This window comes from Cydia amplana, chromosome 22, assembly GCF_948474715.1.
Source record: "Cydia amplana chromosome 22, ilCydAmpl1.1, whole genome shotgun sequence".
Taxonomy (NCBI): domain Eukaryota; kingdom Metazoa; phylum Arthropoda; class Insecta; order Lepidoptera; family Tortricidae; genus Cydia; species Cydia amplana.
Genome location: NC_086090.1, coordinates 10,850,261 through 10,867,913, shown reverse-complemented (window position 1 = coordinate 10,867,913; position 17,653 = coordinate 10,850,261). Strand labels below are relative to the sequence as shown.

General features: G+C 37.6%; 1 protein-coding gene across 1 annotated transcript in view; it reads right to left on the bottom strand.

Annotated features, from left to right (window-relative positions):
* Positions 1-17,653, bottom strand: part of LOC134658317 (NACHT and WD repeat domain-containing protein 2) — a 57,901-nt gene that overhangs the window by 26,236 nt on the left and 14,012 nt on the right. Inside the window, exons 4-14 of the mRNA XM_063513948.1 lie at positions 14,089-14,234; positions 13,348-13,522; positions 11,446-11,590; positions 8,019-8,244; positions 7,279-7,389; positions 6,605-6,780; positions 6,138-6,292; positions 5,251-5,454; positions 4,597-4,736; positions 4,026-4,137; positions 2,920-3,018 (exon numbers count right to left, since the gene is read on the bottom strand). Of these exons, the coding sequence (XP_063370018.1) occupies positions 2,920-3,018; positions 4,026-4,137; positions 4,597-4,736; positions 5,251-5,454; positions 6,138-6,292; positions 6,605-6,780; positions 7,279-7,389; positions 8,019-8,244; positions 11,446-11,590; positions 13,348-13,522; positions 14,089-14,234 (1,689 nt within the window). The remainder of the gene's footprint in view (positions 1-2,919; positions 3,019-4,025; positions 4,138-4,596; positions 4,737-5,250; positions 5,455-6,137; positions 6,293-6,604; positions 6,781-7,278; positions 7,390-8,018; positions 8,245-11,445; positions 11,591-13,347; positions 13,523-14,088; positions 14,235-17,653) is intronic.

Here is a 17,653-nt window from a genome sequence, read left to right as displayed (position 1 = left end):
TGAGGTACAGAAACTATTTTGTTTTATTAATATTATGTTTATAATTAAACCAGTAGCCTTACCACGAGTTTGACACTAACATATTCGCTATCGTCTGCGTATACTTTCTTAGCTTTCTATTCATCTTGCTCGCACTAATATGTCAGTACGAGCGAGATGCATAGATAGTAAGTTATGCATAGGCTAGCGAATATGTCAGTGTCAAACTCCTATATACTTACTTTACTCTTTGGTCAAACTCGTGGTAAGGCTATAAATAATGTTTGATTCTTGCTTTCCCTTCGAAACCACAGTGCGAAGTTGAAACTACCCTCATTTCAGCGTTTTCCAAAAAAAGTGTACATTTCATTCATGTCTTCAAAATATTGACTTCTTGGGCTCATTTTACTCAGAATCATTTGTACATTCACGCCTCATACATAAAAAAATGTGTCCAAAAAATTCCTTTCCAGATCGTCACATTCTTGTATGAAATTATTTTTTATTTGTATGAACGTGACGCACTGGAAAAAAATTTTTTCATACAAAATTTTGGGACACATTTTTTCATGTATGAGGCGTGAATGTACAAATGGTTCTGAGTAAAATGAGCCCAAGAAGTCAATATTTTGAAGACATGAATGAAATGTACACTTTTTTTGGAAAACGCTCATTTACTGATTATAATTATTTATTTGCAGGATAAGACTCAGTTGTCCTCTCAAAATTCTGGGGTATAAAACATATTATTTTGTTTAATTTAATTAGAATAAATTTGACCTTACCATTCATGGCCAAATTATTTTGATCACGACGGATATGTCGGCGGCCGATCGTAAAATCAGGCAGATCATGAAATTCCTAAGTACATCGTGAAACGTGAAAATTATTTTAAGTTTATTTATAGTCTATTGTTCTATGTTTATTTAATTGTGTAGTCTTCATTTGAACAATGGTTCAAGTATCTATAGATATATATATTTATTACAGAATAACAAGGAAAAAACATTGTGCCTGTTTACACCTGAGAAGCAGTATTGTGTGAAACAGATAAAGGCAAGTTTCGTTTTAAGAAACATTACCACTCTCACTAGGGTGTTGCTTATTTCAAATATATTCTTCCATACAAAGTTATTACCGTCGGAAGAACTTACCCCGGTAACTTTTAGCCCCGCTCTCCCCGATAATTTTTATAAGAAACTCTCACAACTAATTAAACTCTATTAACGCACATTTATAGAAGGTCTATTCGCTATAAATTTATTTTATTACCTTAATATTTTTTTTTTATTAAAAAATAATATCATAATTCATAAATGAAACTCTGTTAATTTTAAAATGGACCTTTCACCACTATTTGTATAAATAAATATTATTACGAATTACTTATGTTATAGGAGGTGTACGATTCAGCCGTAAGTTTATGAAAATACCTATAGTATGCAGTTTCTTAAAAAAAATTTACCCCTAAGACCCTAATCTGTTAAACAAAAGCCATTGTTTCTTTTAGCGATTTAGGTCAAATTGATTCAAATGGCCTAAAAATCAATCGCACCGATTTTCATACCTTTAACACCACTTGCAGCGTTTTTTGGCGAACCGCTAGCGCTATTTTATGTGAGCGGTCGGCTCCCGTTGGCAAAACAACAATGTTGTTTAAAAAGCCACTGTATTGTGGTAGTATTATGGTTCAAACACAAAAAATATATAAACATATACATACATATTCGTGAAATCGTGTGATTTTCAATTCGATACTTAATCATGTTTTTTTTAGCTCCGCAGTGGATACAATTTGCAGTTAAGTCCCACTTACCTGTTGTGAGAAATAAACTGAAATTATCAATAGGTCGTGTTTTTATTCTAAATAGTTAAAAATAAAATAAAATGTATTTATATCAGACGAATAAGTGTCCATAGTTTGTTAGCAACAAGAAAATACTTAAATGACTACATTATTTCCTAAACCTAAGTGAAGCGAGGACCAGTGCCTGATTACACTGTCCGACCTACAGATTGCAAGTTGCGGAAAGTCTCCATAAAATTCTATAAATTCTCGGAAATTTCATGAAACTTTCACTAGGAAATGTGGGAAATTTAAATTTAAAATTGGAAAGTTTCAATTCTCATACAAAAATGTAAGAAATTTTCCGAATTTTTCCTACGTTAAATTTCCGAAACATTTCGCAATTTTGGAGAGTTTCCTTAGACACATCAGTAGGCCGACCTCCCCGTTACTACGCTCAGAAGGCTGTCGCGTACTTTTGCGCAGCATCGGATGAAAACCGTAAACACAATTTCTCTGCTTTTCCTTAAAGTTGACTGGTGGAGAATATTTTTGGCATTAAGTCCTCCTTTTGTACGATAAGTTTATCTTTTGTGAAATAAAGATTATAAATAAATAATAAATAAACTTGCGCGTCCGCAAACATGCCAGACGCGCTGCAATGCCGCGACAGCACCCTGAACGCGTCATTATATTGCACTCGCAATTTATTGAGCGAGCGCTGCGTGTCTCGACCATGAGCTGCAGCCTCCATTGTGAGGGTGCCCTGACGATAAGCCGGGACTGCCGGAGGGCGCCGTGGTGGAGTGTCATCGATCCTCCTCTCCTCCGTCAAACCTAACTCTCTCTAACCTAACCTAACTCCGTCAAAAAAAGGTATACAGCGATGTACAGCACGCCCGGAATAACGTTTTAACTTGAGCTGTACACCGACTACCGACTGAACCTGCGAGCTATCATGTTGGCTCACCGCCAGAACCCTTCGCTCCGTCTTAGGGTTTGCAATCCGGATGCGAAATGTATGAAATTATCCGGATCTGGATCCGGATCCGCGGATATTCCCATACATTTTGGATCCGTCGTGCAAACCCTACTCCCTCTCGATATCCTCATCGCGCAAGTCGTCGGTTATAATTGTTGAGTCCTAAATGTACCTGTTTTTCGATCCTCTCGAACAGCATCATGATGGAGTCCATGACTGTGGAAGCGAGATGGGTGTCCTGAGGTTTCGTGTAGCTTCTCCATCTGCAGACCTGGTGAAAAAAGGACAACGTGATACTCCATTTACATATCTATAGCAGAAGTACCTAGGTAGTGAAGCGGCTGAGGTGTCCAAAATGTCTTGTTTATACAAGGTGTTACACCAGCCACTGAAAGTGGGATGGGTACACATTGTAAGGTCATACTGAGCAAGTTTTACTATGGGATCAACCCCGAAATCGCGAAAAGAAAATTGACCTCCCATACATTTGGCTGGCTGATGTTGATATCTTGTATGGGAGTGTCAATTTTCTTATCGCAATTTTGGTCTTGGTCCCATAATAAAAGGTGCTCAGTATGACCTATACCTACAACGAGTACCCCTTTTAAGTGGCTGATGTAACACGTTGTATACAATGAGAACGTGTCTTGGACATTTTAAACAACACGCATGCTTAGCAGCTATTATGTTATTCTTCCTAGATGTTGGACACTAGGTCTGGTTAAATTATGGTATCAGTTTCAAACGAAGATCGGTAGAGAACAGCTGCCTATAGCGTTGGACACCAAACGCCACTGGTATCATACATCATTTATGTGCTTGAGAAGGGTATCGTCGTATATGACATATATATATATTATTTATATATAGATTATATGTTTAATGTAGTTAGTAAACAGCGGTATGTTTATGTATACGTATATGTATATGTGTATATAGGTTTATATATGTATAAGTATGTTTATAGTTTATGCGTATTTATGAGTAGGTAGTACTGGTTTTCTCTTTATTTATTGCTCTCGCCTTCCTTTATGTGTATCCAAAATTCTTATATTGCTATTTGTCCATATTAAATTGTCTTTCACCTGTTAGTGTTTGATCCTTTCGCATTTTCTCAAAGGTTAGCTGGAAGAGATCCCTTTTAGGGATAAGTTCGCCTTTGTACATAACATTCTTATTTTTGTTTTGTTTTTGTCCGTTTTATGTAAACCTGTTTATGTGCAATTAAGTGACATACATACATACATACATCTATTTCAGTTAATAGATCATAGTTACCTCCGCAAACACCAATTTGACGAAGATCGGCAGAGAACAGCTCCCTATAGCGTTGGAGACCAAACGCCACTGGTAGTTAGATAAGTCCCGAGCTGCCGATGCCATCCATAACCTGGAAGTAATAATACAGGATGGCCCAAAAACGTTGACAAAGTTTTTTTCCAATTATTTTATTAAGTACTTGCGAGTACGTAACTAGTACAAAATAAGTAAAAAATTAAAACTACACTCTTTTTATGCAACAAAAATTATTGTCTTCAAAAAAGCCTCCTTTCACTTTGATACACAAACGCAAACGTTTGTTAAAATTTTCAACGAAATGCCGCAGCTCCTCCAAGGATATTTTTCCCCATTTTTTGGTAAGTGTTGGTTTTTGAGCATTTACATTTTTGTGTTTAGTAGCACTGGCCTGAGATTGACCATCTGTAATCCATAGGACTTAGATCAGGCGACCACTGGTCAGGTGGCCACTCTTTTGAACTTATGAATCCGGGAAAATTATCTTTGCACCACTGCTAATAGCGCTAATTTTCCTGGATTCATAAATTACAGATCGACTATAGGTACTTACTTCAGGACCTGCATGGCCAGATCCTCCCCCAGCGCCGTGACTTCTAGAAAGTTCTCCTCGGAGTCGATCATGCGGCGGAGCACGTCGTACTCCTTCGAGACCTCAGGGTTGGTTTCCTCGCAGGCACACGTCACTATGATCTGTATGATTTAATGAGGTTAAAAGTCTGATTTAAAATTTCAAGATTTTTACCACGAGAGCATTATCACTCTCTATTTATATGTGATTAAAGAATGTACTCACGGTAGAACGGCCCGGGTCCAGACTGAGGCGTTCGACACCTTAGTTCTTTATATGTAGAAAGAAAGCATCAGGTGGTCACCGATCACCCGGATCACCCGTCATAGAAAGCGAAGTGTCGGACTACAAGTAATTCTCTTATTACAAGTAATTTCAAGTTTGCTACTTGCGAAGATTTGAGATAAAAAAAATTGAAGCTTTTTGAAGTCCAGATATTGGATACACTTACACTTACACTTTACACTTACACAAAGGGTTTGCACGATGCATCCGAAATGTATGGGAATATCCGCTGATCCGGATCCAGATCCGGATAATTTCATACATTTCGGATCCGGATAGCAAACCCTAGATATACACTTGATCTCTTTTGAAGTCCAGATATTGGATACAATAGTCTAGCTAGTCCTTTACCTTACAATGCGGCGGTAATCTGGTCGGCAACCAAGACACCTTGTTATTCTCCGTCCCGATCCCCGTTAGCTGGTCTACAGAATCCAGGAATAGAAGCAGGGGCTGCTGAGCTGTAGCCATGGTGAGGAGTTGTTTGAAGTGCGCTGTGAGGGGCACCAGGTCATCAGGAATACTCTCGAAGGGGAGCGCGAAGTTGTAGGAAATCTGAAGAGCGGATTTGAAAGGTTAGATGTTTAGGAGTTACACTGATGAGATGAGTAGATACCATAGCAAAAGACATGAGGGCCTGCGACGTTTCAGTAGACGACACGTCAGATCGCGCGATTTGGAGAGAAAGAATCAGAAAAGCAGACCCCGCAATCAGATGGGAATAATAATGCTAAGGAGAGAGAGAGATATATACAGGGTGCCCAGTAATTAATGGATAACCTTCTAACCACCGACTGGGCACCTTAAAGGTCTAGTAAAATGCACTTATAGGTCTAGTAAAAGTTTCGTGGTTTTCGAGATAATCGCACTTTTCTAAATTTGAAGTATGGTGCTAGCTATTAAAAAAGACAGAAAAGTTCGATTATCTCGAAAACCACGAAACTTTTACTAGACCTATAAGTGCATTTTCTGTACCAGCCTAAGGTGCCCTGTTGATGGTTAGATGGTTATCCATTAATTACTGGGCACCCTGTATATACTGATGATCTAATGAGTGATCCTTGAGTCGCTAGCTGGCGAAGTCGTTGATATAGATTAGGCAACAGATCTTACTCTTGTGTTTTTTAAAAAATCAATTGGTTCGGTTATTTCAAAATCATTTAGGTGGTCGATCGACACGAGGCGATCTAAAAAAGGCATCTATATATTTTTTGGTCTTTATAGCTCATGTTTCATACCTGCTGGCAAATGGATATAAGCGTCGGAGTAAGCGCGCTGGAGTCAGGAGTAGTTCCAAGAAACCTGATGATGTTAGTGGGCCGCACTTCAGCGAACCAGGTCTCAAGACACATGGCTGCACTCTTTGAGAGTAGGCTGGTTTTACCGCAGCCACCTGTGAGAAAATATTTCGATACTTGAAGCTGTCCGAAAGAGGAGCGATCTCGAGTGTCGGACGTTGGTTGACGAGATATCGGAACCAGGTAAAAAAGGCAAAGGAGATGCTGGAATACTTAGACATATTCTAGGTATGAATTAAGCAATATGTCCGAATGGAGAACGAAAAATGGTAGGCCTTTGCCCAGCTGTGTTAATAAGTACTTATCTATAAATGAAAAGATTGACAGAATTCAACCAATAGAATAGAGTCAAGAAAACTATGGAATGCTCGTCTAACAGTAGACTAACAACAAAATCAGACAAATACCTTCTCCGTACAAAACCAGCGGTTTATCAGACCCGTTCTTCATGTAATTCTCTACGAAGTTCAGATCATCTGCTCGCCCGTGGAAGACCTTGACGGAGTTGTTGCAAGCGTGGAGATGCTGAAGAATTTCTGTTACTATTTGACCTTGGGCACTGCTGTCTTCTTTGCGCATGGCTCTGAAAATATAATACTTTTTTTGTCAAGATAATCTTTATTGTGCAATGGATAGTACAAATGGCGGACTTAAGTCAGTCAACCAAAGGGTTAAACCGGAACAAATTACGTAAGTAGTTGCAAAGTTTTTTAAGTTGACGCAAAAAGTAAGAATTAATCCAGAGTAAGAAAATAGCCCTGCCACCACTGCATGAGGTCGTGGAATGAAATAAAATGAAACTGAAATGAAATAAAAATTCTTTATTTGCATAGCGTGGCGAAGCGGTAACGGTGAGTAGGTACCTACTTGAACTTTATGCATCAAAAAAGAGTGTCTATACCCTTACTAGGCTTCGAACCCGAGACCTCCTGCTTTGTAGGATCACTGTTGACTAGGCTAGGAGGCCTTTTTAATGTTAACAGACCTTTTCCAGTTTCAAAACCATGCCTATGCCTAGCCTGATCTTTGACAATTAACACTTAATACTTCTTACTATGTATTACTTCTTAACATTACTTACCTATCCACTAGTTTTATGATGTTCTTGTAAAAGTGCGAAATGAAGTGGTTGAGGTATTCTCCGTGAGTTTCGTTGTCAAGGCCCTCTCTTCCGATCCACTCCACTGTATATCTGTAAATTAAAATGTAATAACAATTCTTTTGAAGTTTGATTTTCCGCTGCGACAGTTAGTGCACACAGTACGCGACTATTTCGGTTCTAGGGTGTGAGGATGAACACCATGCCGACTACGAGCGGTGCGGTGATAGAAAGCTGCCGTTGGCATCATGTCAAATAATTCTTCAGAGTACTTACAGCCCATTGTAGAAGCGATAAAACATACACAAGGAGGCACATACAAACGTGTCACGCTCTCATTTTATAACTAGTTAAATTACCTACTCTAAAACTTTGTACTTACAATAGGATAAGGTATATCTAGGTCTGTAATTAGTTTATGTAGCTTCAGATACCATCGTTAAAAAATACAGCGAATTTAAGTTTTTCATACAAAACGTGTTTTTGCTTTATTTCGTTAGTTTTATAAACTAGAGCTACATAAACAAATTTTATTACAGAACGAGATATACCTCATGTCACCGATGTGCAAAGTTTCATTACAATCCAATACGTAGTTTTAAAATGAGAACGAAACTCTGTTTGCATGGGAAGGTGAAATTCGGCCGAGCTTGCTGGCGACTCTTAAAGAAAATGTCTTTAACAATTTGAAATATCTTGAACCATAAGCGTTAATATCTCACTTCTGTATATTAGTAGTCTCAATCTTATTCGGCAGCCTGACGTCCCTTAGATCAGCTAGCAATTTAGAAGCCTCGTTGTCTAGGGACCGGTTGAGGATGTCCACGAAGTTGCTAGCCTTCTTGAGGTTCTGCAGGTTGATGTTGTTGATGTAGCGGACGTAGGCGAGGCAGTGGTTCTTTGTGTTCTTGACGTTGAGAACGCCGTTTATTACCTCGCGTTCCGTCACTGGGAAGTGGAATTTGTTCATTAAAATCAACGCGTACCTTCCTAATGGGCAGTACGTTAATTTAAATCAAATGGCCCGAATACGTTTTGAACGCGATAAAACTACGATTTTCAAGACAGATGTGGTGACGTTCACATTTAACAGATGCTATTCCCGAAGGGAATCATCGTGAAGAAACTGGCCTCGTAGAAAACATGCCAATCCCGAACGCTACGTAGCGAACGAAACGCAACTGTCACTGTCACACTAATATGGAAGAGTGATAGAGAGACACAAAGCGATTCGATAGCGAAGCGATAGCGATCGTCACCTTGGCTAGGCCGCCTGGACTAGTAAGACACAGTGAACGCATATAAACCATGGAAGTATTCTGTCCGCTCAATTATGACCCAACGTAAAGTATTCGATTGTAGGCGGTGCTTACAGACTGTTCGATTGGCAACTTCAGTTCGGCCGAGATGACAGTCAGTGACGGATGGCTAAATTGGTTTATAAAAACTACGTTTTTTTGTAATTAAAAATGTCTTCATGTGTCGTGAAGTGGTGCAGAAGTTATTTTAGTTCATATCAAGGACAGTGGAATCACTTTTCACTTGTAGTAAACAGATAACTTCAGGTAAAATTTGGAATAAACATGACGACATTTTTTCAATACTATCGTGCTAAGCTAAAACGTAATAACTGCATACGACTTTCATAACAACATACGACTTTTTAAATTGCGAGGATAATAGGGATGGTTTTATGCCAAATGAAGTAGACTATTTTATTAATTTATGTTTGGTTTAGGTGTTTTCTATATAATTATAAATGTAGTAATAAATTCCTTCTTACAGATTTGTATTTTCCTTTTTTATTTCATGAGATGGAACTATAAAAAAACTACCTAGTTATTTCAAATTAATAATCAAATTTGGTATTGTCATTTTACATTACTTTCCATTCAGATTCCCACAAGATGCTATTCGCAGAGAACTATGGAAAAAAGCTGTCCAATTAGAGATACATGAAATTGAGTGGATGCCTGGCAAGATATCTAGAATATTATGTTCTATTCATGAGATAACCCGTGAGATAAGCATACCCGGTCTCCTATATGTAGATACATTTTTTTCTATCACGCTTTCACTGAATTAATTTAACAAATACACACCTTATCTAAAAATGTTGATCATTTGAATCCAGCCTCTACTGTCACATATATGTAGGTTCTCTCTCAAGCCATTTCCGTCAGTAGAAAAGAGCGGCAAATTTAGAAAATGTAAGCGCGCGAACGGTTATGGTCCCATACAAAATTTTGCGCCTTTTTCTACTGACAAACTTGCTTGACCGGCTATATACATATAAAATATTTCCATTAGAACTGAAAGTGGGGATTTATTGTGACTCCGCTTGTTCAAATGTTTTTGACCCGATTCGTGTAACCATGTAAATTTTGCAGGCTGTATAGCCTGTCCGATTTCTAAGATCAAGTTCGCCATACATTTACTATGGCGTACTTGATCTTAGAAAAACGGACAGACTATACCAGTACGGCTACCATCAGTTTGGCACTGACATAAACGCCGTTGAGAACGTAATTTACTTTCTATACATCTCGCTCGTACTCGCATATTAGTGCAAACGAGATGTATAGAAAGTAAATTACGTTCTCGATAGCGTAAATGTCAGTTTTGACACTGTCAGTGACTCATGGTACGGGCTCTGAACGTGACTTCGCACTGCCATACAGATTGATAATAAAATATACAAAATACTTATTATAGCGGAATACATTTATACAACAATGAATATTTAATTATGTTGAGTTAGTCTGTCATTTAATTTTATAACAACATTTTAACTAGTTATGTTTTAATCTGCATTAAATTATTATACGTGAATTATTTGACTGGTTCTTCAATGTATGGCATAAACCTATCCCTGTCCAAGTCATATTCTAATCAAATATGAACCGCGAACTCTCAGCGGCCAGTACGTACAGTAAGAAGGTTATTAGCGGATTAATGTCGCTGATTGGTAGTTATTGACATTATATGCATTTCATCTACACTTAGCTGTGTACGTTAGTGTAATAGAGACAGGCTCTGTAAACGTATCGTCTTATTTAAATGTAGGCGTAATTGTGTATGTGTGCTAATTTGGCCCGAGAATTTGAACGGTAATGTTCCCAAAGGCGGTTTCCAGTTATATGCTTTCACTGGTAAGACAATTTTCACCGCACCAACTGGTCCCCTGGTGGCGGCTAGCTCTCTTGATTGTTCAAAAACTGATAGCAAAGTTGCATTTTATTCACATGTGAGGCAAAGTAATCAAATGCAAATTATGAGTTGTTTTTTATTTTTGCTGGTAGAATTTACTTTTGATGATGATTTTGAATGATAAATATCTAATCAAATTCATTTGGATTTAAAATGGTCTGTTTTTGTTTGATATCTTACAGTTAATATTTTCTTCGGATTGGTGTAGTGAAAAATGTCGTGTTTCACTCGGGGGCAAATTTTGTTTAAGCCTGTGCTTTGAAACCCTCGCAACGCTCAAGATTCCATTTTTCGAACCACTCGCTAGGGTCGTGGTTCAATTTTGAAATCCTTCGCTTGCTCGGGTATCAATATTAGCACGAGCGGTTAAACAACAACTTTGCCCCCTTGTAAAACTAATAACTATTTCTCCTTGGGTTTGGGTACGTAAAAGCCAGAGCTTGCAGATTCTTGGGATTAGGTTGCAGGGAAAATCCTCTTTCCGCAGGGAAAGTCCGAAAAAACCGCAGGCGACAATTCACTCCACAGCTTATTAGATTTCATTTTTATTTTATTTCATTTAAGGTAAACGTACCTCCTAGTGCTCAACATGCTACTCGTAATGCCCAATAGATGACACCCTGCTGTCACCTCTATTGACAGTGACTTAAGTTTCAAGATGACACGTACTGGGAGCGCGTCGAGCACCAGTACGTTTACGTTATTTTGTTGTAAAGTTATGTACATAGTAAATCCAGAAGTTATACAATAAAATACAAGTCAGACCATGACACCCTGTAAGGGAACACAACATTAACTTAGAAACTAAACTAAAGTTTGTTTTCTAATTTGTTCACGGAACACTTATGGGATCACTTCAGTCTTTTTAAGACCTTGGAGTTGGAGATTTCCTCGTTATCTTAAATACTATAACGGGGCGATTAAATGTATTATAATTACCAGACATAAAGTAGTTATGCATGGCGTCTTTATCCATTTTTCCGCTGTTGTAGAGTTGAAGGGAAGCTTTCCGGAACAGTTTCTGCATCTTGCCAAGCGTGTCCCACCATACTGCCTGGTCTTCTGCCTGGAGTTTCGGCACTCTCTGAAAGATGAGAATAATATTTATTTGTGACTAGCGACCTGCCCAGGTTTCGCACGAGTTAACAAATAATACATAAACCTTCCTCTTGAATCTCTCTCTCTAATCTATTTAAAAAATCGCATCAAAATCCGTTGCGTAGTTTTAAAGATCTAAGCTTACATACAGACAGACAGACAGACAGCGGGAAGCGACTTCGTTTTATACTATGTAGTGTTGGGTGATGGCGTGATGGGGCGTCACGGAGTGAAATATAGCACTTAATTAACCATAGATTTTTTGTCTTATCCCGTTTTTCAGTTTAGGTACCTACCTATCGCACTACACCATATCTTGAAAATTAATTAAACTATTGAGATATGAGAGACGAATTTGAGGACAACTAGCGCCATCTACCGCGGGGTGAACTATACTTACGATGCTACATGAAGTTAATGAGTAATAAGAAACGCTAGTCATTTTTATGCGTTTCTATTTTTTTGTGAAGAGATTTTGAGCGGATTTATAGACGTGACATTTAACTTCATTGTGAGAGATAATTCTCAAGAATATTTAAATTTGGTTCGTCACTTTCTGATAGATGGCGTAACTAGTCCTCTGCTTTCCCCTTTGCTTTCACCAAGTATAAGAAATGCCAATAGATGGCGTTGCCTGTCTGTTACATCTCGCTAACGTTTGTTCGTCGTGCAATCATTAGGTATATAGGTTCGGGATTTTCTCCTAAATTGGATGATTACTTACTCATTTATTGATGGTGATTAGACACTCACTTATTAAACTCGATGATGTTATCTGAATAAGATGGCACACATCGAAGATTTTTGAAAGGTGCCGGTGTGGTCCCCTCTACATATCACACACGCCCTTATTTTAACCCTGCATTTTGACAGCTCCTGACGTTTTTGACAGAATCGTACAACAATATCATAACACTCCAAAATGCTGCAATTGCAACTTGCAATGTTTGTTTGTATTATGTTTATGTCTGTGCGGGTCAAATCTTGCAAACTAAATTAGACCCACCTCGCTTTCAAATTTAAACTGTTGTGAGACATACAAACATTGAATAATTTTACGGTTTAGACTCACTTGTTTTAAGTGTTAGTTCTTGAGAAAGGAGACCTAGGCTAGACATCTTACACAGATCAGCCTAGCCCCAAACTAAGCAAAGCTTGTTCTATGGGTACTAGGCGACGATATACGTACCTACTCATATAGATTAAATACATAGAAAACACCCGTGACTCAGGAACAAATATTTGCGTTCATCACACAAATAAATGCCCTTACCGGGATTCGAACCCGGGATCATCGGCTTCACAGGCAGGGTCACTACCCACTAGGCCAGATCGATCGTCAAATGATTTATTTTTTATAAAAAATACAGGGTGCTTCCTGTAACACGAGCAAAAAATTAAACTAAAGGCTGTACTCCGCAAACTGACCAACAATTTGTTCAGCAACTTTTAAAAATTATGAATCCTTTAGACTTGCTCTTTTTCATACAAAATAAATATTGCCTTCAATGTACGCTGACATCAGTGTGTTTGACGTTGCTTGTCACGCTTTAAACATAACAAAATTTGCAATACATTGCGTCTTAGAATAAACTTTAAAGTGTAATAAAATTTAAAACATGAGTTGTTTTCAAAAGTTGCTGAACAAATGTTGGTCAATTTGAGGAGTCCAGCCTACAGTTTAATGTATTGCTCCTGTTACAGGAAACACCCTGTATATACTAGGTATGTTTTTTTATTTACTTTGTTATTAAAATTGATGAGTATAGAAGAAATCGGCTGCAAGACGGAGACGGGGGGCACGGCGTTCGAGTCCTTCTTATACCAGGTGTCCAGCAAAATGACGTCGACGCCCCCGGCCGCCAGCTCATCACGTAGCATCTGCAGTTCCGATGACAGCACGTATGTGGGGATTGGTCTGGAAAATAGGATAACTTAACCTACCCATTCTTATCTTCTACAAAAAGATCGTTTAATATGTGGTATTTTCAAAGCTATTTATACGGATACAGTATTAAAAATTATCAAATTAAATACGTTAGTTATATTAAGGGGCTACCTGCGCTGCGGTTTTCATCGATTTTTGGCAAGTTTTGCATCGTATATCCTACTTTTGCACTACAGATAGAATTATAAGACAAAGGGTTATCAGTTTTTCAATCTTTTATCTCCATTTTTGTCAACCGGATTTTGAAAGAAATGAATCTTATTTTTTTGTAATTTTTATAACACTTTTATACAGGTTGCAATGGTCCCTTACACTAAACAATATATATAAATGAATATCTCAGAAGTAATCGTAAATTAAATTTCCATTTAGAGCCATATAACTTCTATGAAATGTTAAATATAAAGACGCTAACACACCGTTCGTGCCAACTTCTACCGCCGCATGCGCTGCGATCGCTTTACTTACCCCCACCCCCCACCATGTACTTCCCACGGTGCCAATACAAGACAGAGAAGATATGTATCCATACAAACCTGTAACCATACTTCTGCCCCAAGAACACTACGAAATTAGGCCCCATAGAGAGCCTCTGACAGTTTTTTATCTCTCTCATACACAGCTCGGTGGTCATGTGGTCGTCGGTGGCTTCGTCTCGAACGCCCCATCGCATGTCAACAACCTGCAACCGTATAGAAAAATTGCACTTATTATGGTTAAAAAACTAAAGAGTTTTTCCAGTTGTACATGTACAACTGGAAAAACTTTGGGGAGTTAAAAATTACTTAAGTGAATTTAAAAATGTAACTCCCCAATCATCCCCGGTCTTATTATTATTAAAGCATAGCTCTAATAATGCTAAATGACAGCACCCTATTGTAATGCAATATTAAAATCATATTTTTTAAACACATATTTAAACATGTTTAAATGTAATAATCGTGACAATAGCTGTAAGAGGCATCTGTCGGGTTAAATATGAACTTTTAACATCGCAGAGTTCTTGTGGAAAGTGAGCGAGCCCCTAAACAAGTTATTACATGCGCTGTTCGTGAAAATGCCGAGAGATGACGGTCAAATCACTTTAATTAACGGCCCGATTCGCCAGTCGAAAATTTCCCAGTGTTAGATTATTTTTTGTTTGTGTACTACTACTAGACTACAGTAGGTACCTATACTAAACAGCTTTCTAGCACTTCAGGAAGTACCCTAAGAATGTTGATTTTGCGAAATTCAACCCCTAAGGGGATTAAAAAGGGGATGAAAGTTAGAATGGGGTTTAAGTTTTTTTTATGGTAGGAATTTCAAACTTCGTTAAAAGATATATTACTAAAATAAAAGAAAACTAATTTCAGCGTTTTTGAAAATTCAACGCCTGGAGCTTTGAGAAAAGGTGCCTTTGCTTCGCTTGGCTCATCTCGGCCTGGGCCCTGATAATTATCATACGAGTGAATTGAGTGCTATAAATACAACAGGAAATTGTAGCATTGTAGCAACAGGAAAAGTACAGTCAACTGCAGAGAGAGGTGACCCCCTGCATTGAAATTTGCAGGGGGGCCACCTCACTCTGCAGCTGGCTGTACATTGTACATAATTTTGAATACTTCGTCTGCTCAGCTACTTTTCATCAAGCAGTACGGTGTTTGTAATCCACAAATAGTGCACTTGTAAACACGGAGCGGAAACGGACGCACGTGTCACGTATTTATAGAAGCTTTGTTTTTAATAGGAACTTCGTTTGGTTGATATATGCCAGCTATTAGTTACGAGGCAGACCACCAATGACTTTACTTGCCACAATGTTTACCAAAGACATATATTACTCCGTCACAGAATAAGTAATAGTATTAGTATACAGAACGGCCACGCACCGCCCCGCCCCGACGTGCATTACCTCGCCCCGAGACATGAATCTGACGGACTTCTGGCGTACTCTCAGTAAAGCGACTTACCCACACATACACAATGACGCGTGTACAGACGTGCCGTGTACACTTATAAACACAAATGATTTTTGATGTATGGCGTGTTCGCCCTGTGACTCTGTATAAGATGAATAAAGTCTAAGGAAAAAACGTGCCTCGGAAATCAAGAAAAAGTCATTCTCGGATAGATGGCGCCACACCTTTGGCCTATGCTCGGCTAGATATATATATGGCGTTGAGGACACCGTTTGATATGTAACAATTAAAATTGAAAGAACATGGGTCAAAATCATATAAAAATAATTAAAAAAAAAACATTTATACACATAGGTATAATTTTTTTGATAGGTATTTTTATACATATTTATTTTTAGTGTGTCGATAGATTTCGGGTCTCTATTGTTTACCAAAAAGTTTTGAGTTATGTTATAATGTATTGTTTGCCCGCATTTTAATTAGTCATAATTCTTTTGGTTCAATACGCATCACTTTTCAGGATTGCCACAAAACAAACCTAACCTAACCTAAATATCTATAGGATAACCTAACGAAAATCCTGAAAAGTTAACGGTTTCAGTTTTATGACTAATGATAATATGACAAAAAATACATTATGACATAAAACTGTATGGGAAACAAAGGGACCCCCTTTTCTCTTTGGTATTACTGAGTTATCAAGCGCGTCACTTTTAATTGATTTCTGAGCTTATACTCATTTTAAAATTATTCCCGTTTTCCTGTTTCAAAATATTTAACGGCATCTTCTACACAAATTATAATAATATTATCAAAAACATTGCACAATCAATATCCGAAAAGATTCTTAAATCTCTTCTCAGGACAGTTCTAAAGAGCCTAAAACCAAATAGCTTAAAAATAATCCCTTTTAATAAGAAACCAACTCTTCCAAAATTATCTATTCCCAAAATCTGGAGAAGTTTTTATTAATATTCTGAGGGCGGCCATTTCTAGGAAAATCTGCGCTAACGTCGATCGGGTATAAAACATCGGCTTGATCCGATTCCGATTAGAGATGCCACGAATATTCGGCATCTACTCGGTATTTGGCCTATTCGGCCACTTTGCCGAATATTCGGTATTCGGCCGAATTTTGCCTACAATTCGGCCGAATACCGAATGTTGCACCTACCTGAAAAGAAAAATTACACAATAAAAATAACCAAAAACTAGGTAGGTATATTTAATATCTAAAATGTATCCTTGGAAAGTTGTTAAATACGGAGACCTTTTTTTGAGCATTTTATGATAACTAAATATTTTATTTATATGATGGGTACCTACAATGAACATTAATTCCGTTCAACAAATTTTTTTTATACCTATTATAGTTAGTTATAGTTATATTACTTATAGAATAGTTTTCATAATAATCGTGACTCAAAATGTTTGCATCATGTCGCTGAGTATTCGGCGCTTCGGCTGAGAAGGGGCCGAATATTCGGTATTCGGCCAAAACCATTATTCGGGGCATCTCTTATTCTGATCCTGATTTAAGTTAAGGGATAGCCGTTTATGTGATACTGAATAAAAAATCTTTAATCTTTGAACATCCCATTATTATATGACCAAGATACAAGTTGATCCACCTAAGCTGGTAGCTTGTATAATGACTTCTTAATAACTTCTTTTCAATTATGACAGAACAGATAGGCGTTGAAAATTGCAGTTGTATCTTAGTCTTAATATCGTAGTAGGTATGAATAGGTACTGTTGAAATTAACGAATTTTTAACACAGGGCGGAATGGATATACCCTTCAGTGCCATCACTACATAGTATAAAACAAAGTCGCTTCCCGCTGTCTGTTTGTCTGTCTGTATGTATGCTTAGATCTTTAAAACTACGCAACGGATTTTAATGTGTTTTTTTTAATAGATAGAGTGATTCAAGAGGAAGGCTTTTGTATAATTTGTTAACCCGTGCGAAGCCGGTTTAAGAATGAGAATAAATTTATTGATAGTAATTAATAATTTAGAATACCGTACATGCACAAGAGGTGCATATTGTATTTAACATTTTGTAATTTGTTCTTAACTGTATATTTTTCCATTTTAATTTTGCAATGAGCTCCATCACTACTTTCCTGTACCTACATACTTACTTATATTATGATGATGTAGTATAAAATAATAATTAATACACAAATTTAATATTTT